General features: G+C 48.3%; 4 protein-coding genes across 4 annotated transcripts; 2 read left to right on the top strand and 2 right to left on the bottom strand.

The window, feature by feature from the left end:
* The first annotated feature begins 1745 nt into the window (after nt 1-1745).
* On the top strand, nt 1746-3025 carry GGS25DRAFT_342765 (RmlC-like cupin domain-containing protein). The gene is made up of 2 exons (XM_049257978.1): nt 1746-2006; nt 2090-3025. Exons 1-2 carry the CDS (start codon nt 1889-1891, stop codon nt 2749-2751), a joined length of 780 nt encoding a protein of 259 aa, XP_049116006.1. The 5' UTR covers nt 1746-1888; the 3' UTR covers nt 2752-3025.
* A 20-nt stretch (nt 3026-3045) lies between these two features.
* Nucleotides 3046-5624, bottom strand: GGS25DRAFT_496747 (DUF300-domain-containing protein). Its single transcript, XM_049261548.1, has 6 exons — nt 5099-5624; nt 5024-5041; nt 4914-4967; nt 4779-4866; nt 3701-4708; nt 3046-3649 (listed from the first exon to the last, which is right to left on the bottom strand). The coding sequence occupies exons 1-6, from the start codon at nt 5185-5187 to the stop codon at nt 3149-3151; spliced, it is 1758 nt and encodes a 585-aa protein (XP_049116005.1). The 5' UTR covers nt 5188-5624; the 3' UTR covers nt 3046-3148.
* A 65-nt stretch (nt 5625-5689) lies between these two features.
* GGS25DRAFT_342723 (uncharacterized protein) lies at nt 5690-16099 on the top strand. The gene is made up of 3 exons (XM_049257977.1): nt 5690-6100; nt 6198-6233; nt 6311-16099. The coding sequence occupies exons 1-3, from the start codon at nt 6054-6056 to the stop codon at nt 15900-15902; spliced, it is 9675 nt and encodes a 3224-aa protein (XP_049116004.1). The 5' UTR covers nt 5690-6053; the 3' UTR covers nt 15903-16099.
* A 436-nt stretch (nt 16100-16535) lies between these two features.
* On the bottom strand, nt 16536-20281 carry GGS25DRAFT_496744 (P-loop containing nucleoside triphosphate hydrolase protein). The gene is made up of 4 exons (XM_049261547.1): nt 19929-20281; nt 18904-19636; nt 17055-18830; nt 16536-16992 (listed from the first exon to the last, which is right to left on the bottom strand). Exons 1-4 carry the CDS (start codon nt 19934-19936, stop codon nt 16975-16977), a joined length of 2535 nt encoding a protein of 844 aa, XP_049116003.1. The 5' UTR covers nt 19937-20281; the 3' UTR covers nt 16536-16974.
* Between the last annotated feature and the right edge of the window lie 414 nt (nt 20282-20695).

Below are 20695 nucleotides of genomic sequence, written 5' to 3'. Positions count from 1 at the left end.
TGACTTTGAAGTCACTTACAAGTTACCAGTCTTACCTAAGCTAGGGTTAGGCAAGTACAGCAGGTAACACAACATAAATCTCCAGCTACAGCATGGTCGGCGTCACGCGGATAAATGTGATATCAATCTAACCTTTAGTAGGTATCCAATTAGATGGCCTGGATATCAATATTCATCGAAATCGTCCCGAGGTCTTTTCAAGGTTATCCCTAGTTACAAACAAACACATGTAGTAGAGAAATACCCGACCGTGAATAGTTATCCCTTATTTTTTTTTATTTTTTTTGCCCTTCTACATAACTACATACCTAGGGATAGAATGCCCAAAGCAAAGTTTTATCATGGAAAGCATGAAGTTGAATACATTTGCAATATTCGAACTTTCTAAGTCGGTACAAAATTAGGTAGGGCAAGTGGGACAGCTGATATAAAGGTAGATCTCGAGGCGTTTTGGTCAACTACGGGTAACCAACGAAAAGGATTCCCGAAGTTCTTTGCTTCTGTAAAGAATTTGAGCTGGCCCATGCCTACCAATCACAATGACCAGCTTTTAATAGCAACTCTCTGCTGTCACGAGATCCAACTAATGGCAACTATCATTTCCATGTACCATGGTATCTACATATTTCACTTTAGCATCTACTACGCCGTAACATAGGCATTACGAGATAACTTCAAATCGTGTAAGAATGAACTCACCCAACAAATATAGGTCTACTCCATATAAATAAATTAGCGGTGTATAATTTAACAAAATCATTTAAATATCAGATCAATGTAAGTGCTTGTCATGGCCTGAATACCTGGTGCTAACCCACTTAACCATCAAGGTAGGGTATTGATATATCTTCTCATGCGGCTTCAGACCGCAGACACTACCTAATGTACTCCTTACATAGTAGTCGTTGACTTAAGTCGGTCAGAACATTCCCCAAGTTCCAAGAGTGATGAAGGGCTATTATGGACTATGTGGCGCGGTGTCTATAACGATATCCATCTTATCATAATGAAATCGATTGATAATATGCGCTGTACGTTCTAGCGTTTGTTTAGCTCATCCTCTTGCACGGGAACTTCTACCGCCGAAATCCTGAGGCCAGAAGAGATCCCCGTACTTCAACATTTTTAAAATTCCGACAAAATACTGTTGGTTATGTTGGACGTGATTCGGTATCGAGTTTTGAAAATCCCATGTGAGGGAGAATGATACTATGGACTTAACTTCGTGGCACTGCCAGAATGACGGGACTAAAGAATCTTAGCTGAGCGCCCAACTTTGGCCATCTGACCCTTACCATTGGCTGGGTCGAATCGGTACCCTGGCATGCTCTAGAGTCTAGAGATATGTCATGGTTTATTTTTGGATCTTCTCTTCAACGATCTTTGATCTTGTTCAGCTAGCGAGATCTCATTGTTTGCTCACGATTTTGCGTGCCTCCCCAAAATTGCCTAGGGTCGGGCCCGGATCTAGATATCCCCTCATGCTCAGCCTGGCGGAAACAACAAGTTCCATGAGATGGATGACTGGGTCAATCATCAGCAGGATGCAGAAGATGGCTAGATGCGTTGGCCCCCTTACGTCGGTATCGTCGTCCTCATGAGAGGTTCGTCGCTGAAGAAGATATAAAGACTCGAGTGAATCTTGTAATAAGAGTCTCTTCCCTCCAGTATCACCATCTCATCAACTAAGAAAACATATCAAGTTTTCTTGTTTCCTATCTTCTCTGATTCCTTTTCTGGGTTTCCTTGTTTCCTTCAAGTCTCCTAGTTTTTCCTACTGCCATCATAGTAGTTATTTCCTTGGAACGATTCCGATCTTCAAACTCCTTCTCATCTTAGTCATCTAATACCCAGGTACCTACTTACCTACCTACAAACCACCATCACCATGTTTAAAACCGAGATCCTCGCGGCTGTCCTAGCCATCTGCTCTGTCTCCCTAGCAGCCCCTGCCCCTGCTCCTACGGACGCGATGCCGCCAGCCAGCGTCACCGAGACCGCCGCCGGTACGAGTTTCCCCAGCTATGAACTGACTACCCCCCCCCTAAAATATGTATTTCTCCCCACTAACATATAGACAAAACCTCAGCTACCGCCACCCCTCCCGCCACCCCAACCGGCCTGAGCAAAGTCCAGCAGATCCTGCTCTCGGACACCCGCGCAGACGCCATCAACAACGTGCTAAAAGACGACAAAGACTTCCTCTTCGACTTCAACACCGCGCGGAAGTTCGGCCCCGGCGCCGGCGGCGAGATCGTGCAAGCGACGCGCAAGGCCTTCCCGGCGCTGACCGGGACCGGGATCGGCATGGCGGTCGGGTTCCTGGGCCCCTGCGGCTTCAACACGCCGCACGTGCACAACCGGGCCACCGAGCTGCTCATCGTGACGAAAGGCACCGTGGTGTCCGAGATGGTGGTCGAGAACGGCGTGGAGAACGAGGCGAAGCAGCCGCGCAACGTGATGAACACCCTCACGGAGCTGCAGGCCACGCCGTACTACATGGGCGCGCTGCACACCCAGTTCAACCCCACCTGCGACAACGTCACCTTCGTCGCGCCCCTCTCCAGCGACGACTTCGGCGCCAACACCATCGCCCAGGCCTACTTCGCCCTCGAGGACGACACCATCCGCGCCGCCGCCGGCAACCATGTCAGCGGTGCCGACGTCGATAAGTTCCGCCAGTTCATCAGCACCAATGTTGCGCTTGGTGTTGAGAAGTGCCTTATGGATTGCAAGATTCCTAAGAACTAGGTAGTGTGGCGAGAGAGCGAGGGCATAATTCGAGTTTGAAGGGAAAAAGGGGGGGTAAGGGAGGATTTGGGAGGGTGATTATAGAAAGGGTGAAAGGTCATTCCTTATAAATGTTTGTACTCGGGTACGATCAACGATTATATATGCTTGGACGATGATGAGTTAAGAAGCATGAGCATTTTTCCGGAGTTTTGGGATGTCTTTGGTTATTAGTCGTCATTCAATTTTAATTATCACAATCATTAGGCAGATATAATTTAGTCACTTCATCGCAGTCGTCGTCGAAACTTGGTGCAAGCTTAAAACACGCCACTACGCATTATTTTTGAATGTGGACTAGCCGTATGCGAAACCCAGGGTATCTAATAACGTCACCAAAGACTACAATAATTCCAAATTATAAGCCGTCACCACCCCATACATTCCGGAACTCTTCTTCGTTGTCGGGACTGAAAAGTGGACTCGTTTCACTCTGTCCCACCTCATTGTTATCCCAGGTTCCATCTCCCTGCTGTCCTGGAGTTACCGCGTCCGGCGTCATCTCCCCCACTTGGAATGTCGGGTCTTCCTCTTCGGCTTCTTCCTCTAAGATCTGGGGATCGGATGTCGAGAGAACAGGGGCGCCGAGTGGGCCTTGAGACTGTGATTCTTTACCAGCGACAACTGTGGGTTCAGGGACAGGGCCAGGGACAGGCTTGCTCTGCTTTTGCTTGCCCTTCTTCCGCTTGCTGGTCACGACCTCGGCACTAGGGGTTGTCACAGATGCCGGCCTGTTGCTGATACTTTTAGATGAGTTAGACCGGCTCGCATGCCAAGCCCCCGTATTGGCTTGATATACAGTTGGTTGTCTAGATCTCCAGTGCTCCCTTGAGGGAACATTTGCTGTGATAACGGGATACTAAGAAATCATCAGCGAGAAAGCATTAGTAGAAGGGCCAGTTAACCTCACATTCCAGTCTCCAAACTCTAGATCTCGGGCCTTGACATAAAACCTCTCATCATCGGGGTCTAGTGGGGTCTCATCAGTAGAGCCTTCACTATACTTTGGTGTGTTTCCGCTAGGGCCCCCGTCGGGATTTAGGAGCGGCGTATTAGCGCTCATTTCTCCCCTAACCTCGCCCGGTTTGGGAATCCAATATTTCGCCTCGCCGCCTCGTTTGTATCTCATCCCATCCTTCAATCTAGCAAATCGGGAACTCGAGTCTTCGTGTGCCATAACTTTCCCGCTTGAATCGAATATCCTGTAACTGTATTGGTCGCCCCGGAAGGTCTGCTTGGAATCCTCGATAAGGTCAAGGACGCCGAAGGCATCCCTTACGGCGTACTTGACGGGCAACCTAGCAGACGAAACGGTGTTGTCGGCGTAATCATGCCAAGAGAATGCATACCAATGAGCCACGGCAAATGCTGGCATCTCGCAACAGATAAGGGCATCTTGAATGGCAGCTGCAAGATTGTCCGGAGTATACCCTTGAACATCATCTGGGATAGCCCCAAGCCAAACCAGAATCGAGAGGAAGAAGCCCTGCCAGTAGGAAGCGAAGATGACGAGTTTTATGCACAAGAACTTTGGTACCGGGCGATAGGGTAACAGGTCATTGTGCATACAGACCCAGAATAGACCAAGCGAGTATAAACTGAGCGTAACGCTGATGTTATATATGATGCCACTCCATAGGTAGCCTGACGTAACCCCGATATAACCCTCCTGATAAATACCTGTCGCTTTCATAATAGTTGCCGCGATGGCTAGGATGGGCTTGAGCCAGGCGTACTGAAGTATACCACGTTTTATAGCCAGGAACGTATATGGATCGGAGATATCGACTTTCGGTAGGGCATGATTTAACGGCCACAAATGGTGTACCGGGGCACGGCCGTGGGTCATGATTATGAGGGCTCGTTCGCCATCGAGATAGTTGATTAGAAGTTGGAAGAAAGTGTAGATGGTAAAGGCCTTTTTGCCAAGAGATGTCAGTTAATACGGCGGGAGTTTTTGAACATGAATATCAGGATCGTCGCTGTACCTCGTAGATATCTCGTATAGGATCAAGAAATGCTGCGGCCACGGAAGACACCATGCTGACCCATGAACTGATGGAATAAATTGGAACCCTAGAAGAGTTAGAGGATAGGCAAGACAGGTCTCGGGGTATTCGCACATTAACAATATTCGTACGACATATCGCTGTAAGAGGGGCTTCCGATAATTCTTTCTGTATACATGTTTAACTCGTTGCACGACAGGGCTCGAAGATTTGGGTGGACACACAGTTGAAGCCATATTGAACTATTCCAGTAGGATATCAGTATTGAGCCATGGAATAGATAGAGGGTTGTGTCTTACACAATAGACAATAGGGTGGCTGCCAACGAACCAACACCGGCAACGATGGTTGTGGCCGTAGTAAACTTCTGACCTGTTCCTCCAGCCATATTTTCGGATCTGAAGCTGCAAAGCAACCAGAGCTTAGAAAGGGGGAGGGAGGGGTGCACTTGGGTGTCTGTTCAATCGACGGAAGGATCAAGAAGGCACATGATTGAAAGATGGTGCGGTGCCGCAGCGAAATATATGGAATATGAAGAGAGCGACAGGCAGAGGTGGATGTATGGTATGAGCCTATGAGGTTGTGTGAGGTATGTATCTACCTAATAGTATAGTAGATAGTTTGGTATGTAGATGTAAGTGTGAGTGTAAGTGTAACTACCTACCTAAGCTGCTAAGCATATGTAAGTGTAAGTGGTAGGTATCAAATTATATTGTGGAGTTATATAGGTAGATATATGTAAGCGTTCATGTTAGGAATAAAAAGCGTGGAACCACTAGTGAAAATGCTACTGATAGGTACTGCAACGCTACCCTCGGCTAACTAAATCCCGACATTGTACCCTGGTTCTTCACGCGTCATGCAGCGATCTAGCCTTATTACCTAGTATACCTACATACTATGCAGAATACATACATACTATGTAGTAGCACTTGTATCTTCAATTATTGAACGTTAAACTTTAAACTTAAATATGTACATAGTAGTTGATGCATATCCACTCTCTCAACTCTCCAACCAATCCGATCCTATTCGCAACTCTGTAACTTGTAAGCGTCGTCGAGCTACGAGTACCATTCGACATCTATCCCATCGCGAATTTATTCTCCAATTAGGAGGCACCAACACCTGTCTTGAAGAAATCGCAACACGAGGATCAAATGCCTTGCGTAAATGCAATTCTGAATAGGTCTTAGGAGGAACCACGATCCGTCGGTAGGGGGAGCTTGGGGGGAGGGGAGGCTCAGAGGTGCCATGGCTAGCAACGGCGGCGGCGTGCCGAACTGGCAAAACTTCAACACGTAAGTTGATATCTATATCCGCCAGAAATAAATAATATGCAAAAAAATAAAAATAAAAAAATATCCCGGCGCTCGCTAACAAGTTCGTTCATCAAAGTCACTTCCTAGCTTATATCATAGTCTGTGGTGTCCTGTAAGCTATCTACCTATTATACATCCTATAGTTATATACCATGGCTATCATACATGCCTAACACACTATGCCTACAGTGCCGTTCTATTTCTGTTGTACTTCAATAGAGCATTCGCCTCCATCGTCTCGTATATTATCCGCGCCTACACTTGGCACGCGTATCGGGTCTACATCGATATTCAAGCCTTGCAATGGTCCTTTCTCGGTGGTCGTATCTTCTTCACCGGTCTTCGATATCACGGGAATAACGAAACGATTCTTATACAGAATGGGCACATCACATGGTCATATTGGCTGCGCAGAGTACGAAATGTTGGACTAAGCGTGGGAAATAAGAATGAGAAGTCCGGAGACGCTGGGATCGCATCGGATGCCGGTAAACAATCAGACCTCCCCTGCCGTATAAATATTGTCATTTCTGGACTTGAGTGGTTTGTTTATAACCGTGGCGCTGCATACGACTCCATACTCGATGCCATGACCCAGGTTCCCCAGCAGGAGATTCGCGATCCGCCAGGTGGAACGGAAGGCTTGGCGAATAGCCCGGTCAAATCACGGCAACGACTTCAAAAGTCCTCCGAGAAAAGTGCGGATTCTAAAGGCGAAGACACCCACATAGGTTTCGACGAGAAGGGTGCTCCCCGAGGACAGCAGCAGAGAACCTTCAGCTCAGCCTCCGTGTCTGATGGCGGTATTGAAAAGCCAGACAAGAACGATCTCCCTCCAATGCTGCAGTTATTTCCAATAAATTTCAAGTGTGACAAAGCGGCTGTGGTCATGGGAAATGATAACACAAAAGCCATCCTTATTGTAAAGACTAAATATTTGTCTGGGGAAATCGACGCAACAAATTGTCAGACTCCTGATCCATACCGGCAGGTCATCAAGATTCATTTTGATAATCCGGTTGTTGAGATGAGGGAAAATGCTGGCTATAAAGAAGACCAGCTTGCTAAAGCGGTCAGGGACAGACAGGCCGCAAAGGGTTCTACTCCCGTTCAACACCGGTCATTTTTCCGGAGGCATCGCCGGCAGGTGCTCGGCCAGTTGCGGAACCTGGTCCCTTATTGGAGAACATCCGTGGAGTCCTTCTCGGTGAATTCACAAGATAGCGGGGAGGAAACTTCAGAAGACCGCATACCAGGCTCCAACCAATGGCAGGGACTTTCCCGATATCTCAACGATGATGACGAGGATGACAAACTTAGATGGTCCTCGGTCGAATATGCTAGCGTGAATACAGTTGCTGACTGTCCCGAGGCTACATTTACAATACTATGGGATGTGCCTGGAAAGGTTTTACCAGGTGGCCTATCACATTCGTCAAGGGTGTTCGAAAGCTCCCCTGATGATGTTAATGGAACTATAGCACCAGCATGGGCTATCAGCCTGGCTTTGAAGGGCGGCACCATCAACTACGGTCCATGGGCGGACAGACAGCGAGCTGAACTGCAAAGGGTATTCTTCCCCGGCCTGTGCAAGGATGCCACGCCTGCACAGAAACTACCTCCCGGTGCAGACCGGGTTCCTACACGGTTCAACTTTTACATCGAATTCGATCAAGAAGTTATTCTTCGGGTACCGACACGCGAGGACTCGAAGAATTGGAAATGGAAAAAGGAGGCGCTTACAATAAAACAGCATGGCAAGCAAGGGAATCAGCGAGAACGGGGTTCTAACCAAAAGTCTCCTGCGGCTACAGGGGCAGAGCAGCGTCCTTACGGGTGGCTCGACATAAAAATCTCACCGAATGCTACTATTTCGTATACCATGGATATGTTGGCAAAATCTACTGGTTTTACCAACACGCTGAAAATCGATTTGCCTGCGACAGAGGTCTCGACTAGTGTCAATCATGGACTTCTGTGGAAATCTGGACACCTACGGGTCTCATGTGATTTGTCTGCCCCTCTCAAGTGGAATGCCCTACGGACCTGGCGTTTTGATATCGATGGAGACGCACTCGAGCTGTTCATTCTACGAGATCACATCTTCTTGATTGTTGATATTATCGACGATTGGGGGAACGGGCCGCCTCCCGATTACCTGCTTTTCACCCCTTTCAAATATCTGCTCAACCTACAGTTTCGAAACCTCAAGATGTATCTCAATGTCAACGATGTGAACATCGTCAATGATCCCATCAACTGGGAGGAAAACACATTCCTAATATTTTCTAGCCCTTGCCTTCTAGCGGAAACTTGCATATCGTTAGACAAGTTCTGTCCGCCTAGTAACGCGGTGGCCTTTCGCATTACCATTGACCCCTTGCGCCTTGGCTTACACGTACCGCCATGGAATACCCAGGCGACGTTTCTAGCTTCAAAAGAGATAGGACAACTTGAAAATGTAACCATCGACGGAAAATACCATTATAATGCAACGACCTCGCCTGCAAACACTGACACGCTCGTTCTTAACGTTTCCGCCCAGTCTCCCACAATATATCTTTATGGATTCCTTCTCCGGTACTTTTTACAGCTGAAGGACAATTATTTAGGAGACACTGTACATTTTAAGACTTTGGATGAGTATCAAGAGGCACTTCGTATTCAGGAGGCCGATCCAAACGCCGAACCTACAGATCGTCCTCCACTCAAGAAATCTAACGATTTCGATGTAATCCTAAGCATACATGTCGACGACCCCAAGATTTTTCTTCCCGCCAACATGTATTCTGCAAGACGTAATATTCCAATCGAAGCCGCTACCTTGGCTATCGATCTCCGTTTTACGAACTATTATATGGATCTCGAATTTTGCTTGAGTCCCTTGAGCCTTTCCCTCGGAGACGAAGATGGAGGTGCTACTAGCCCAATGAGCGCTGTGTCGAGTACACAACTATTTATAGATGGTGTCACTATATATGGACATCGTTTGTTCGGCCTACCACCAACCGAGCCTACGTACCTTTGTAATTGGGATATGAAAATCGGGTCTATCACTGGAGATTGCTCAACTGATTTTCTCACCACCCTTTCAAGAGCAGGAAAAGCCTTTGGCTTCTCTCTCGACGATGACGAGAACGCATTGATTCCATTTTCATCTGTCGTGGTGTATGACGTGACGTTTCTACGAGCTTTCGTCGAATCAGTCAAGATTTGGGTGCACGTGGATGAATCTGCCTTTTTATTCTCTACGGGAACGATTGACGTTATTTTTAATGACTGGGCTAGAACGCATTACTCCAGGCGGGCGGATATCAGCGTACCTGATCTTGAGATTGCTTGCGTAAACTCAGAATCTGCTACGCGGCGTAGATCACAGCTTTACTCTCGTGTTGACACTGATGTATTTCTTAAAACTAGTATACATTTCGCCCTCATTGGACGGAAGTATGACTTTGCGCAAGAGAGGCGACTACAGCAGGAGCTTATACGCCGCCATGATCAACGGACGCATCGGGCTGAATTTTTGTTACTTCCAGGTCTCTTGGAGGATATTACACCTGATCCTGTTGATAATCCTGCGCAGAGTTTCCCAACCGTCCCTCGGCCAACTTTGTCCAAGGCTGTAGCTGATAAATCGTCGATATCATCTTTGGTTGCTGCACACCGCCCTCAAGGACTTCGCCACAAGAACTCGTTCCTTTCGTTAGCTAACTCGAGCAGCGATGGCATTGTACGATCAAGCTCAGTGAGAACTACCCAGCGCTCCAAAACTCCTGGCTATGCTACCTCAAGCCCGATCGTAGTCAAGGGCAACGACACTAAGCGAGCGACCCAGTCTCGTACACAACATGCTTCCACCAAGCGTGATTCGACACCATTCACTGCCTATCCCGATTCAGCGGACAGAAAAGACTTAGTCCACAGCAGTATATCTTTTTCAAGCCAATACTGTCCTCCTTCTTTTCCCCTGCATAATGTTCGTCCTGATACGCAAGAGGCTGTCTTGCATGGCATTGAGGAGGACGAAGATGGTAGTCCGCGAAGCTCTTCAGATTTCAATTTAGATGACATCGACCCCAACCACTTAAACCAGGACTCTGCTCACCAGAGTCTCCTATTCGAGCTCCCATCTGGCATCACAGCGTTCCTCAATGCTTCTTCTCTTCAGTGCATAGCATCCTTAATACGATCGTTGCCCCCTTCCAGCCCCGAAGACATCCTTGATACTCTCCAAATTGAAGCAGTGACGAATATCTTCGACACACAAAAGCAGACAGAAGTACACGGGACGGTCACAGACTTTGTCGTGCGGCTACCCCAGGCAAATCTACGCTTCGTGAATTGTTCCAGTTTGGATCCCACCGAACCATCACAGGAGCCGCAAGACCAGTATGATATGTCGCTCAAATCGCTGGTACTTGCTACTCGGTCTGGACTACGAGTCGACCCGGCTGATGGTGTTTCTATTACTGGTGAGTCCCGGCTATCATTTCACTTCCGACTCGCCTCTATGCAGGTATCTGCCGCCGAGAGGCTCGCGAATTTGGACGAGACTCAAGCTGCCGTATTAGCTAGAATAGAGAGAGTGATGGTTTCTTTGGGCTCAAAAGAAGTTGATTATGTTGATGCGGATATTGGTGCTATTCGCGTCTCTTCGTCTTCGGGGAAAGTCGAGTATCTAGCTTCACTGATCCACAGAACAAACATACTGGCATCGGAGACTGGGAAACTTTTCTCGAATACATTTTCAGTTGCGGATGAGCGTTTAAAACAATTCACACACCGTGTTATAACCGAAGGGCATCAGGCAAACGATGCGTCTTTTGTTGTCCGTCCTTCAGCTGTCCTACGAACGGCATCGCACCATCTCAGAACATATGATTCGTGGAAGCTTGTTACGAGATTGCGCCAAATGTGGTCCTCTCTAAATCCCGAGTCCAAGGAAAACTTGAGACGAGATTGTATGTTTGGGTTTGCGCACCAACCTAGCGATATGAGGCGACAGGTTACTGCAGCTTTTGAGCGATGGCGGAGCTGGGACCTAGACGATCCTTCCCATGCAGTGCTCTTAAACAACATATTTGGGAAAGCACCTGGGCCTATTCAGAAAACGTCCCACCGAATTCCTATGTTAGCCGTGGTCAGAGTACAATATATGCAACTGGTGCTCGATCCTGGCCCGAAGCAGAACGAGATCGTTCTGATAGATCTAACCGCAAGAATGCAGGACAGAAGAAGCAGTAGTGAAACCGAGAACCCTACTGATACCGGAGATTCCTTGATGCTCGTCAATGTGTATTGCAACGAGGCTGGGATAAGGACCAACTGGGAACTCTGTGAACTTGCGGATGACATACTCCGGCTTTACAAGAAGGCGGAGTCTTCTTCGGTATCTGAGGAACCGCGTCCGAAACAGCAGGATACGGTCGACAGCATGCCATCTCGTCCGATTCATATGATATTCGTGTTAGGGGAGGGTGCTATCTCAATTGAAACCATCAATCTAAGCAGCAAACTCCAAAGCACCAATCTCAAGTTGTCTATGCTTACGACTAATGGACCGAAAGGTACCACCAACGCAAATCTCATTTTAGGCTGTGATTCGGCCTCGGCGAGGATCAAGAGTCACTCGCAGGTGCTCGCTATCTCACGACTACAATACCCAAGCGTTATTGTGGCACATGAGGTTCAAATTGACAAGCAATGCTCTACACATATTTTCAGGTCAGCCGCTAGCAGCCAAGACCTTGAGTTTGTCGTGAAGCAAGATCCAATCGTCTTAGCCGAAGTCCTAGACCTACTCGTAAAGGATGAGGTCGCGCAACTCTACGCGTTAGGACAGAGATTGCCCTCGAATCCCTCCCCTGAACCTCATAAGCATAGAGGAGTGGAACGACTATCTACGGTCCAAGTCAATCTAGCAATGTTCTTAGACTCATATAAAATCACGATACCGTTACTTCGTTCTCTCACATATTCTATATCTGGGATGGTTGCGCGGGCAAACATGGCAGCCAACTTTGGAAAAGAAGTGATCCTTGATTTTGATATAAAGGAGAACGCCCACGACATGCAAATCGAAGTCAACAACAAGCCTCGCAGCCTTTCCCTGTTGCAGATCCCCCCTATAAATGGCCGTATAACTAGCCACACAACCCCAGGGGAGCATTCAGTCACGGTGTTGACCTCCATAGAGCTCATTCAGCTCGACGCCTCGGCCGTTTATAGCCTGCTGACGGCGCTGAACCGGCCTGAGATCTCTAACTCAATCAATGACCTTCAAGAACAGTGGAAAATCATTAAAGAGCATGTTGACGAAGTTTTCGTTTCCGTTGAGGACGAGTCGGCAAAACCAGCGTCACCAAAGCCTACAAAGTCCAGTGACTCTAAGCTGACCTATGCTGTTCATGGTAGTCTTGCTGGACTCGAGATCTGGGGTAACGCGCCTATCAAATCGGCTGAAGAACCCTTTGCGCGTTTGTCATTCCGTTTGGATACGGTGCAAATACAACTTGCAAACAAGATGGATGGGGGGGCTATACTGGAAAACCCAGAGATACATATCAATCTTCGCCAGATCCTGTTCAACATTGAGAAAGGCTCAGTTGAAGAGATGAGATCTTGCGGTAATCTCGCGTTTGGTGTTTTAGTTACTGCCACAACTCGTGAATCAGAGGACGGGAACGAGCTACGGTCGTTCGACTTTAGATCTGATGGATTTGAGGTGAACCTCTCGCCAGATACTGTGTCAACGTTAGTAGACGTTCTTGGTTATATGGGAGACAAGTTCAAGGACCTCGACACATCACGCGAACTAGAATATCTACGAAAACTGAGGCAATCGAAACCCCGGATTGCTATAAATGATAAAGAGGAAGAAGGAGAAAGCGATATCCTAGATTCGTTCCTGTCTTCAGTTATGTATTCTTTTGAGATACGGAACATTCAACTCTGTTGGCTTGTTTCTACACTCAACCAGCCGACGATAGGCCAAGAGGATCTAGTCCTATCATTCCAACGAATCGAGTTTGCAACCCGGAAAAAGAACTCGGCAAAATTAACAATCGAGGATTTTCAACTTCAAATGGTCCCACCGGGCCAAGACAAGTCTCGTCGTTCAGCAAACTCGGCCCTTTTACCAGAAGTGATCTTCAATATTGCCTTCGTTTCGACGGCAGATGCCCGTCGGCTAGCCTTCCAGGCAGTGGGCAAGTCATTAGACTTACGATTAACTTCTGCTTTCATCGTTCCAGCAGCACATCTCAAAGATTCGATCAGCTTGTCAGCACAGAACGCCCAGCAAGCTTCAGAGCATTGGGCGCCAATTATAATGCCAGAGAAATCAGTCCCAGAGCCAGCCAAAGAGACAACGGAGACTAGGCGTTCATTATTTGGAAGTAGAAGACTGGAGTCGTTATTGATCGACGCTGACTTTGCCGGAGCCGTGGTATACCTCTCCGGGAAAAGGTCGGCCGATGGATCCGCTACCTTGGCCGGGTCGAAACAGAATCGACCTACGTTAGCTGGCAAATACGGTCAGTTCAGCGCAGATGAAGCTGGCAACAGTATGGTACTACGTACACCTGGCTTAGCTTGGAAGACGGAGTATAAAGATGACGGTAAAGAGGACCCAACTCTATACGGAGAAATCAAGGTCGACCCATCACGCAACGTTGTGTATCCAACCATTGTTCCTCTGATCCTAGATATTACATCCAGCATTAAAGAGGTTGTCGGCGACGATACACCCGAAACGCCGCTCACTCCTACGGTGCCCAATCAAGACATAAATAAGCCGAAGCATATTGATGAAGAGAATATTCTGACTGCCGATCCGAGCGCGGTCTTGGGACGTGTAAAGCTGAACATGGGCCTACGTATTTGCAAGCAGGAATTCATTCTTAGTTGCCAGCCTATTGGTAGAGTTGCGGCTACGGCCCGATTCGAAGATATCTACATCACGATGAACACAGTTCACGGAGCAGATCACGGCAACTTCTTTGCAATCTCGGGTACATTTAGCGGGTTTTATACCTCGGTGCAACACGTATACTCTCGAGAATCTACGGGAAGTTTTGGAGTAGACTCGATCGTGCTCTCGATGATGAATAGCAAGCACGTTAGCGGTACGAGTGGCGTATCTGCCATCCTCAAAGTCAGTCCAATGGAAGTCATGATCAATGCCAAACAACTACAGGACTTCTTGCTCTTCCGGGAAATCTGGATCCCCGGGGAAATCAGACAGGGTGCAGCGGCGCCTGTTGCACCGACCACGGCAGACTCGATAGCACAAGGCCATCTGGTGCAAAGGTACCAACAAGTTGCCGCTACGGCAGCATTCCCCTGGACTGCAACTATCTCTATTGCGGCCCTAGATGTCGTCGTTGACCTTGGGCAGTCCCTTGGCAAATCCAAGTTCGCTATAAACGAATTCTGGGTCTCCTCCAAGAAAACATCGGACTGGGAGCAAAACCTCTGCTTGGGATTCGAAAAAATTGGCGTGGATTGTACCGGTCGACTCAGCGGATTCGTGGCTCTTCAAAGCTTCAAACTGCGCACCTCGATTGAATGGCCAGAACGTGAACAGGCACTAAACGAAACGCCGAGGATACAAGCATCCCTTAGTTTCAGCCAGTTTAGATTAAAAGCGGCCTTTGACTATCAAGCGTTTCTCGTCGCCGATATCACAAAGATGGAGTTCCTCATGTACAACGTACGTCATGAGAGACAGGCGTCTGGCGATAGGCTCGTAGCTATCCTCGACGGAGAAGCGGTCCAAATTTTTGGCACTACTACATCAGCGGCCCAGACCGTTGCACTGTGGCAAGCTATCCAGAAGCTCATACAAGAAAGGAAGACGAGCTATGAGACGTCTTTGCAAGATATAGAAAAGTACATGAAGCGGAAGTCTTTGACAAGCCAGCCATCTATGCAGCACATTAGCTCTCGAAAGCCACAGACTGACGAATCTACGACGCGGTCTCCTATATCCCTACATACGGATGTGGTGGTGACACTCAAGGCCCTCAATCTCGGCATCTTCCCCAACACCTTTTCAGATCACCAGGTCTTCAAATTAGAGGCCTTGAACGCACAAGCAAGATTTGCCGCCAGCATGGAAGAAAAACGTATCCATAGCAACCTAGGCATGACGCTCGGTCAGCTGCGGATAGGACTCGCGGGAGTACGCAGGATCGAGGCGCCCAAGGCAGCTAGCGAGATCGCAGTAGAAGACGTGGTAGCCAGCGCGACAGGGTCAAGAGGTGGCACGATCCTGAAGGTGCCCAAGCTCGAGGCCACAATGAAGACCTGGCAGACTCCGGAAGCGCGCGACATCGAGTACATCTTCAAGAGCTCGTTCGAGGGCAAGGTGGAGGTCGGCTGGAACTACTCGCGCATCAGCTTCATCCGCGGCATGTGGGCCAATCACTCCAAGGCCCTCGCCCAGACCTGGGGCCGCGAGATCCCCGCCATGTCCGCCATCAAGGTCACGGGCGTGCCGGAGCCCGAGCAGGAGCGCAAGGAAGGCGAGGAGCGCCAGAAGATCACCGCCGAGGTCAACGTGCCCCAGTCCAAGTACGAGTACATCGCCCTCGAACCCCCCATCATCGAGACCCCCCAGCTCAAGGATATGGGCGAGGCCACCCCCCCGCTCGAGTGGATTGGCCTCCACCGCGACCGCCTCCCCAACCTCACCCACCAGATCGTCATCGTCTCTCTGCTCGAGCTCGCTGGAGAGGTCGAGGATGCTTATGCTAAGATCTTGGGCTCTTCGTAAACCGAACTGGGCGGCAGAAGTATAGGCAGCAAAAAGGTAGAGAAGTAAGGAAGCAAGGAAGAAGGGAAAGGGAAGGAGGAATAATAATAAATATACTAATTTTCATCATCAGGCAAACCCCCCCCTTTTTTTCGATAGGGAGGAGAGGACTCTTGTTCTTGTTCTGTTTCTTTTTCCCTTTTTTTTTTAGCAGCATAGCCAGGGCGCAGGTAGGCAGGTATCCATCCATACATATATATTTACTATTTACATACGTACTTTTTATTTTAATGAGATTATTTTTGGGCACCTCTACATAGGTAGAATTAGAATTGGATTAGGATATTTATAGAAGGAAACACACACATACAGACACGCACTTACTCTCACTAATATATATTCACACGTACATAATATGCGGAGAAAAGATGAAGGGGGGGGGGGGGAGAAGATATATGAGAAAGAGGAGGAAAAGGGATACATGTATGGTATGATGGCTTTGGGCGACTGGCTAGCTGGCTACCTACATATCATGATTCGAGTATCTAATATTGGGCAATATCAAATGGATCCTTTAGTGCCAATACAACTTTTACTTGCATCCCATTTATACCTACCTAGTGCCTCAGGTAATTGTCCGCATCTCGTCTGGTAGCCAATTCAAATAGATTTATTCTCTCTCACATTGTATATAGATGTAGCTTCACGATCATCTACTCTCAGAAGCAAGGGGAAATACTATGCAGGTAGGTAGTAGGAAGTAGTTGAACTCAAACACATACATGCCATCAAGTCATACGCAAACATGTAAACAAGCAACAGTCACATCTAACATCATATAATAATTGTCTTAAAAATCGTTAATTGCATCGAGAGTACAAGCAAACCAGATGTACGATAGCTATTGAAAGTTTCCTGCGCAGTGCATTTTCATAGCTTTTCTGTATCCACGGCCGCAGTTTATTTCTTTCTGACCTTCTAAAAGATCGTATTATCCATCCGACAAACTCAGGGGAAAAGTACCGAGTCGCCACATGATATTCGCCAATAATTGGCACTAGGTCGTAGTCTATAAAGTATCGAGAGAAACTTTTTATAGCTTGTCGTAGTACTATAATTCATTGTTAGCATCAGATTCATCACGGTCGCGAGATTGGTTGGTAATAAACTTACGTTGTTGAAATCGGGTACCTCGACCTTGAGGCCCTTGCGCTTGCGCATCGTCTCGACGATTTGTCCGACCTTGGAGGTCTTCTCGAGCGGCGAGCCACCGGGCAGGATCTGCCAGTGGTCGAAGACCAAGGTAGGGAAAGCCTGGCCGGAGGTGGCTTGTCGGAGGTCACCGTTGAAGCCGAAAGACTCCATGACGGGTAGATAAGCCTTGATGGTGAATAGAGGAGTACCAGGACGTTGCTCCTCGTTGAAGACGTGACCTCTCCTTCGGGTTAGGACACCGTACACGCCACCCATGGCCTGCTCAGGCACCTGGATCTCAACCAAGAAGACGGGCTCCATGAGCGCCGGGTTGGCAAGTAGCGCAGCAGCGTACAGCACACGTCGGGCAGTGGGGATGATCTGACCACCACCTCTGTGGATGGCATCAGCGTGTAGAGTAACATCAAGAATGTTAAATCGGACAGCACGCATGGGCTCCTCAGCAACAGGTCCTTCACGCGACGCCCATTGGAAACCAGAGACAACGGAGTCCTTGATTTCGTTCAGGTACTGCACAGCCTTGGTCTGGTCAACCAACAAGTTAGCGCCAACGGTGTCGGGACCGAAGCACCAGATCTTTCGGGCATCGGTGACATCCCAGCCGAAGTCATCAGCTAGAGTACGGGCACGGGCCTTGAAATCATCACGGGGTCCAATCTTGCCCTCCTCGATCGTCTTGGCAAGCTCCTCGTCGATAGGCTCAGCAACCATGTAGATACGGTTGTGCTTGTTGGGCGACTTGGAAAGAGCAGTCATGCTTGACTTGCCAGCGACGGTCTCACGGTACTGGACAACGGGGTCGGAGATGATCAGAGGAACACCGGCATGGTCGTCCTCAAGATCCTTCAAGCAAATCTCAAGATGCAGCTCACCAGCGCCAGCAACGACGTGCTCACCAGACGGCGAGGTCGACGTCAAGACACAAGGATCGGATTTGGACAGACGCTTAAGACCTTCGACTAGCTTGGGTAGATCCTGAGCGTTCTTGACCTGGACGGATCGCTGGACGACAGGGGACACGGAGAACTTCATGACCTTAAGGTTGTGTGCGGTGTCAATGGTAGACAGGGTACCAGACTTGAGAAGGAACTGGTCGATACCAACCAGACCGACAATGTTACCAGCGGGCATGTCGTCAATAGGCTCGACCTTGCCACCCATCATCAGGACGGTACGCTGGATGGCCTTGATGAAAAGGTCCTCCTTCTTTCCGGGAGTGTAGTTGGGGCCCTGGATGCGGACCTTAAGACCGGACTTGACGGTACCGGAGAAGACACGACCGAAAGCGTAGAAACGACCCTTATCAGAGGTCGGCACCATCTTGGACACGTAAAGCATGAGGGGACCCTTGGGGTCACAGTCACGAATACCAATAGCGGCCTCATCATCAGGGGGACCCTCGTACAGAGTCTCAACACGATACCTCTGAGCCGTAACAGGAGAAGGCAGGTGGAGAATCATCATCTCCAAAAGAGAATCAGCAGCGGGAAGGAAAGTTCGCATGACAGCCTTCAATAGCTGCTTGCCTTCCTTATCCTTGTCCTCGGTGGGTAGCTTGAGCTCAAGCTTGGTGAGGAGAGTGGCGATCTCATCCTGCTTGAAGTTCATGACAGCCGAGAAGATCTTGAAAATGGGGTCCAGGATAAATTGGTTGAAAGCACGCTCAAGCTGCTTGCCTTCGTGGGTACCCTTGTTGGTCCACTTCTTGGTTGCGGTGTTGAAGTAGTTGTCACCCTAGTGCAATGGTTAGTAGGCTGTACACCAAACGATAAACATGTGAAGCAAATCGCTTCAGAATCCAACTCACCCATAGACGCTCCATCATCTTGTTACGGTCAACACCGAACTTCTTGGCATATCGCATGGCAAATTGACGAATGGTGAAGGCCCAGCCGTGGAGACCAGAACCGAAAGCAACAGTTCCCTTTTCAGGGTAAACCTGGAGGTCACCTAGGGATTTGTCGAGATATGTGGAGATGACGACGTTCACGGACTCAATGGTTCGCGAAAAGGACTGGTACAAGTCTTCCTTGGAGACCTGAAGCTCGAGAAGAGCACGATCGACCTTGTTGATGACGACAACAGGCTTGATGCGCTCAGAAAGAGCCTGTCGCAAGACAGTCTCGGTCTGGACACAGACACCCTCAATGGTGTCGACAACGACAAGGGCACCGTCAGTGACACGGAGAGCAGCAGTAACTTCAGATGAGAAATCAACGTGACCAGGGGAGTCGATCAGGTTGATCAAGAAATCTCTGCCGTCGGTCTTCTGGCCGACAATGTCCTTGATGTCATCATCACTGGGTAGGTTGCCATATAGGGAGATGGCAGTGGACTTGATAGTGATACCACGTTCCTGCTCATCAGCTCTTGTATCTGTAGCTCGGGCATCACCAGCTTTTGCGGTGGAGATGATACCGGCTTTAGCCAAGAGAGAGTCGGTCAGGGTAGATTTGCCGTGGTCGACGTGGGCAATAACGGACATATTACGGACATTGGTAGGCTTGTCCATAAGGGTCCTAATCTCGTCGATCGTGAAGCTATTTGGAAACACATGTTAGCCGTTGTGGTGATATGTGTACCCAAGACTAGACTGGATAGAGTAGATGGATTGAGAGATGAAGCATTGGTATTGTTGTCCATGATGATATGGATGTAACGGAGCTTATCTCCGAGTGGGGTTGCATGTTTTCGGTATCTCATGGGGTGCTGAGGTTGAAAAATGGAAATTTCTCTCAAGTGTGCGCAAAGGACATGACAATGAAACGAGGAAGAGACAAGGTAATGTAATGATGGAGGGAAGAAGAGGAAGATATGGCTGTGATAACTTACTTGACCATCTTGGCGGTATTGTCGTAGAAATACTGCTATGTGTTTTTTTTATTTTTGAACAACTGGCGAAGTTGATCAAGTTCAAGGCGGGGTGACGAATTTGTGTCGATGAAGAAGTGACCTAGATTGCACTTCGTTGTCGCACAATTCACCCTAATGGTTCTCTTCTAGAGAAGACCTATTGTTGTGAAAGTGGAAAAGTAGAAAAATGCAAAGAGTCGCAAAACAACCACCGACGACTAGCTGGTTGGTTGTTTTGTAGGTCAAAGAGAAGGAAAATTTGTCGAGGGCAGAGTGTGGCAGAGTGGGAGGAGGGGTACCAAGAATTTGGAAGCAAGAGGGGAGAAATTTCATAGGCGGCAAAGTGGGTACCTATGGTGGGCTAAAGCGGGGCTAGTACTGTATTTATGCTTTGGTGGGGCTACCGTTTTTTTTTCTCGTTTTTTTTTTCAACTGGTTACAATGGCTGTGGTGTTTGGATTTTTCACTGTTACCTACATTTTTCTAAACGGCAAATTTGCGGCAAAATACCAATTCAACACAGTTCAACACAGATGGGATAAATAAAAAATGGTCACCAGGGTTCTAGCCCTGTTATACGGTACAGTATTAGCACTGGGGTTCTTGCGATTAGTAGCTCACATCCATCCAGCTGTCCCTCACTTCCCCTCCAATGAAATACTATACTAATACTTATTCAATGTTGTCTCTTGAATATCATAGTGGGTTCGCTTTGGACATACTACGGCGTACACTCACCCTTCATT

The sequence above is a fragment of the Hypoxylon fragiforme genome, assembly GCF_022984875.1.
Source record: "Hypoxylon fragiforme strain CBS 206.31 chromosome Unknown GGS25scaffold_6, whole genome shotgun sequence".
NCBI lineage: Eukaryota > Fungi > Ascomycota > Sordariomycetes > Xylariales > Hypoxylaceae > Hypoxylon > Hypoxylon fragiforme.
This window is presented reverse-complemented; position numbering and strand designations above follow the sequence as displayed.

Excerpts from the sequence above, each read along its gene's own strand:
- GGS25DRAFT_342723 (XM_049257977.1), top strand. The coding sequence starts at position 6,054 with ATGGCTAGCAACGGCGGCGGCGTGCCGAACTGGCAAAACTTCAACAC. Across the intron at positions 6,101-6,197 it reads AACTGGCAAAACTTCAACAC|TCACTTCCTAGCTTATATCA; the intron begins GTAAGTTGATAT and ends CGTTCATCAAAG. Across the intron at positions 6,234-6,310 it reads ATCATAGTCTGTGGTGTCCT|TGCCGTTCTATTTCTGTTGT; the intron begins GTAAGCTATCTA and ends CTATGCCTACAG.
- GGS25DRAFT_342765 (XM_049257978.1), top strand. The coding sequence starts at position 1,889 with ATGTTTAAAACCGAGATCCTCGCGGCTGTCCTAGCCATCTGCTCTGTC. Across the intron at positions 2,007-2,089 it reads CGTCACCGAGACCGCCGCCG|CTACCGCCACCCCTCCCGCC; the intron begins GTACGAGTTTCC and ends ACAAAACCTCAG.
- GGS25DRAFT_496747 (XM_049261548.1), bottom strand. The coding sequence starts at position 5,187 with ATGGCTGGAGGAACAGGTCAGAAGTTTACTACGGCCACAACCATCGTT. Across the intron at positions 4,867-4,913 it reads GTCGTACGAATATTGTTAAT|GGTTCCAATTTATTCCATCA; the intron begins GTGCGAATACCC and ends TAACTCTTCTAG. Across the intron at positions 4,709-4,778 it reads CTATACGAGATATCTACGAG|GCCTTTACCATCTACACTTT; the intron begins GTACAGCGACGA and ends CTTGGCAAAAAG.
- GGS25DRAFT_496744 (XM_049261547.1), bottom strand. Across the intron at positions 18,831-18,903 it reads AGATGATGGAGCGTCTATGG|GGTGACAACTACTTCAACAC; the intron begins GTGAGTTGGATT and ends CCATTGCACTAG.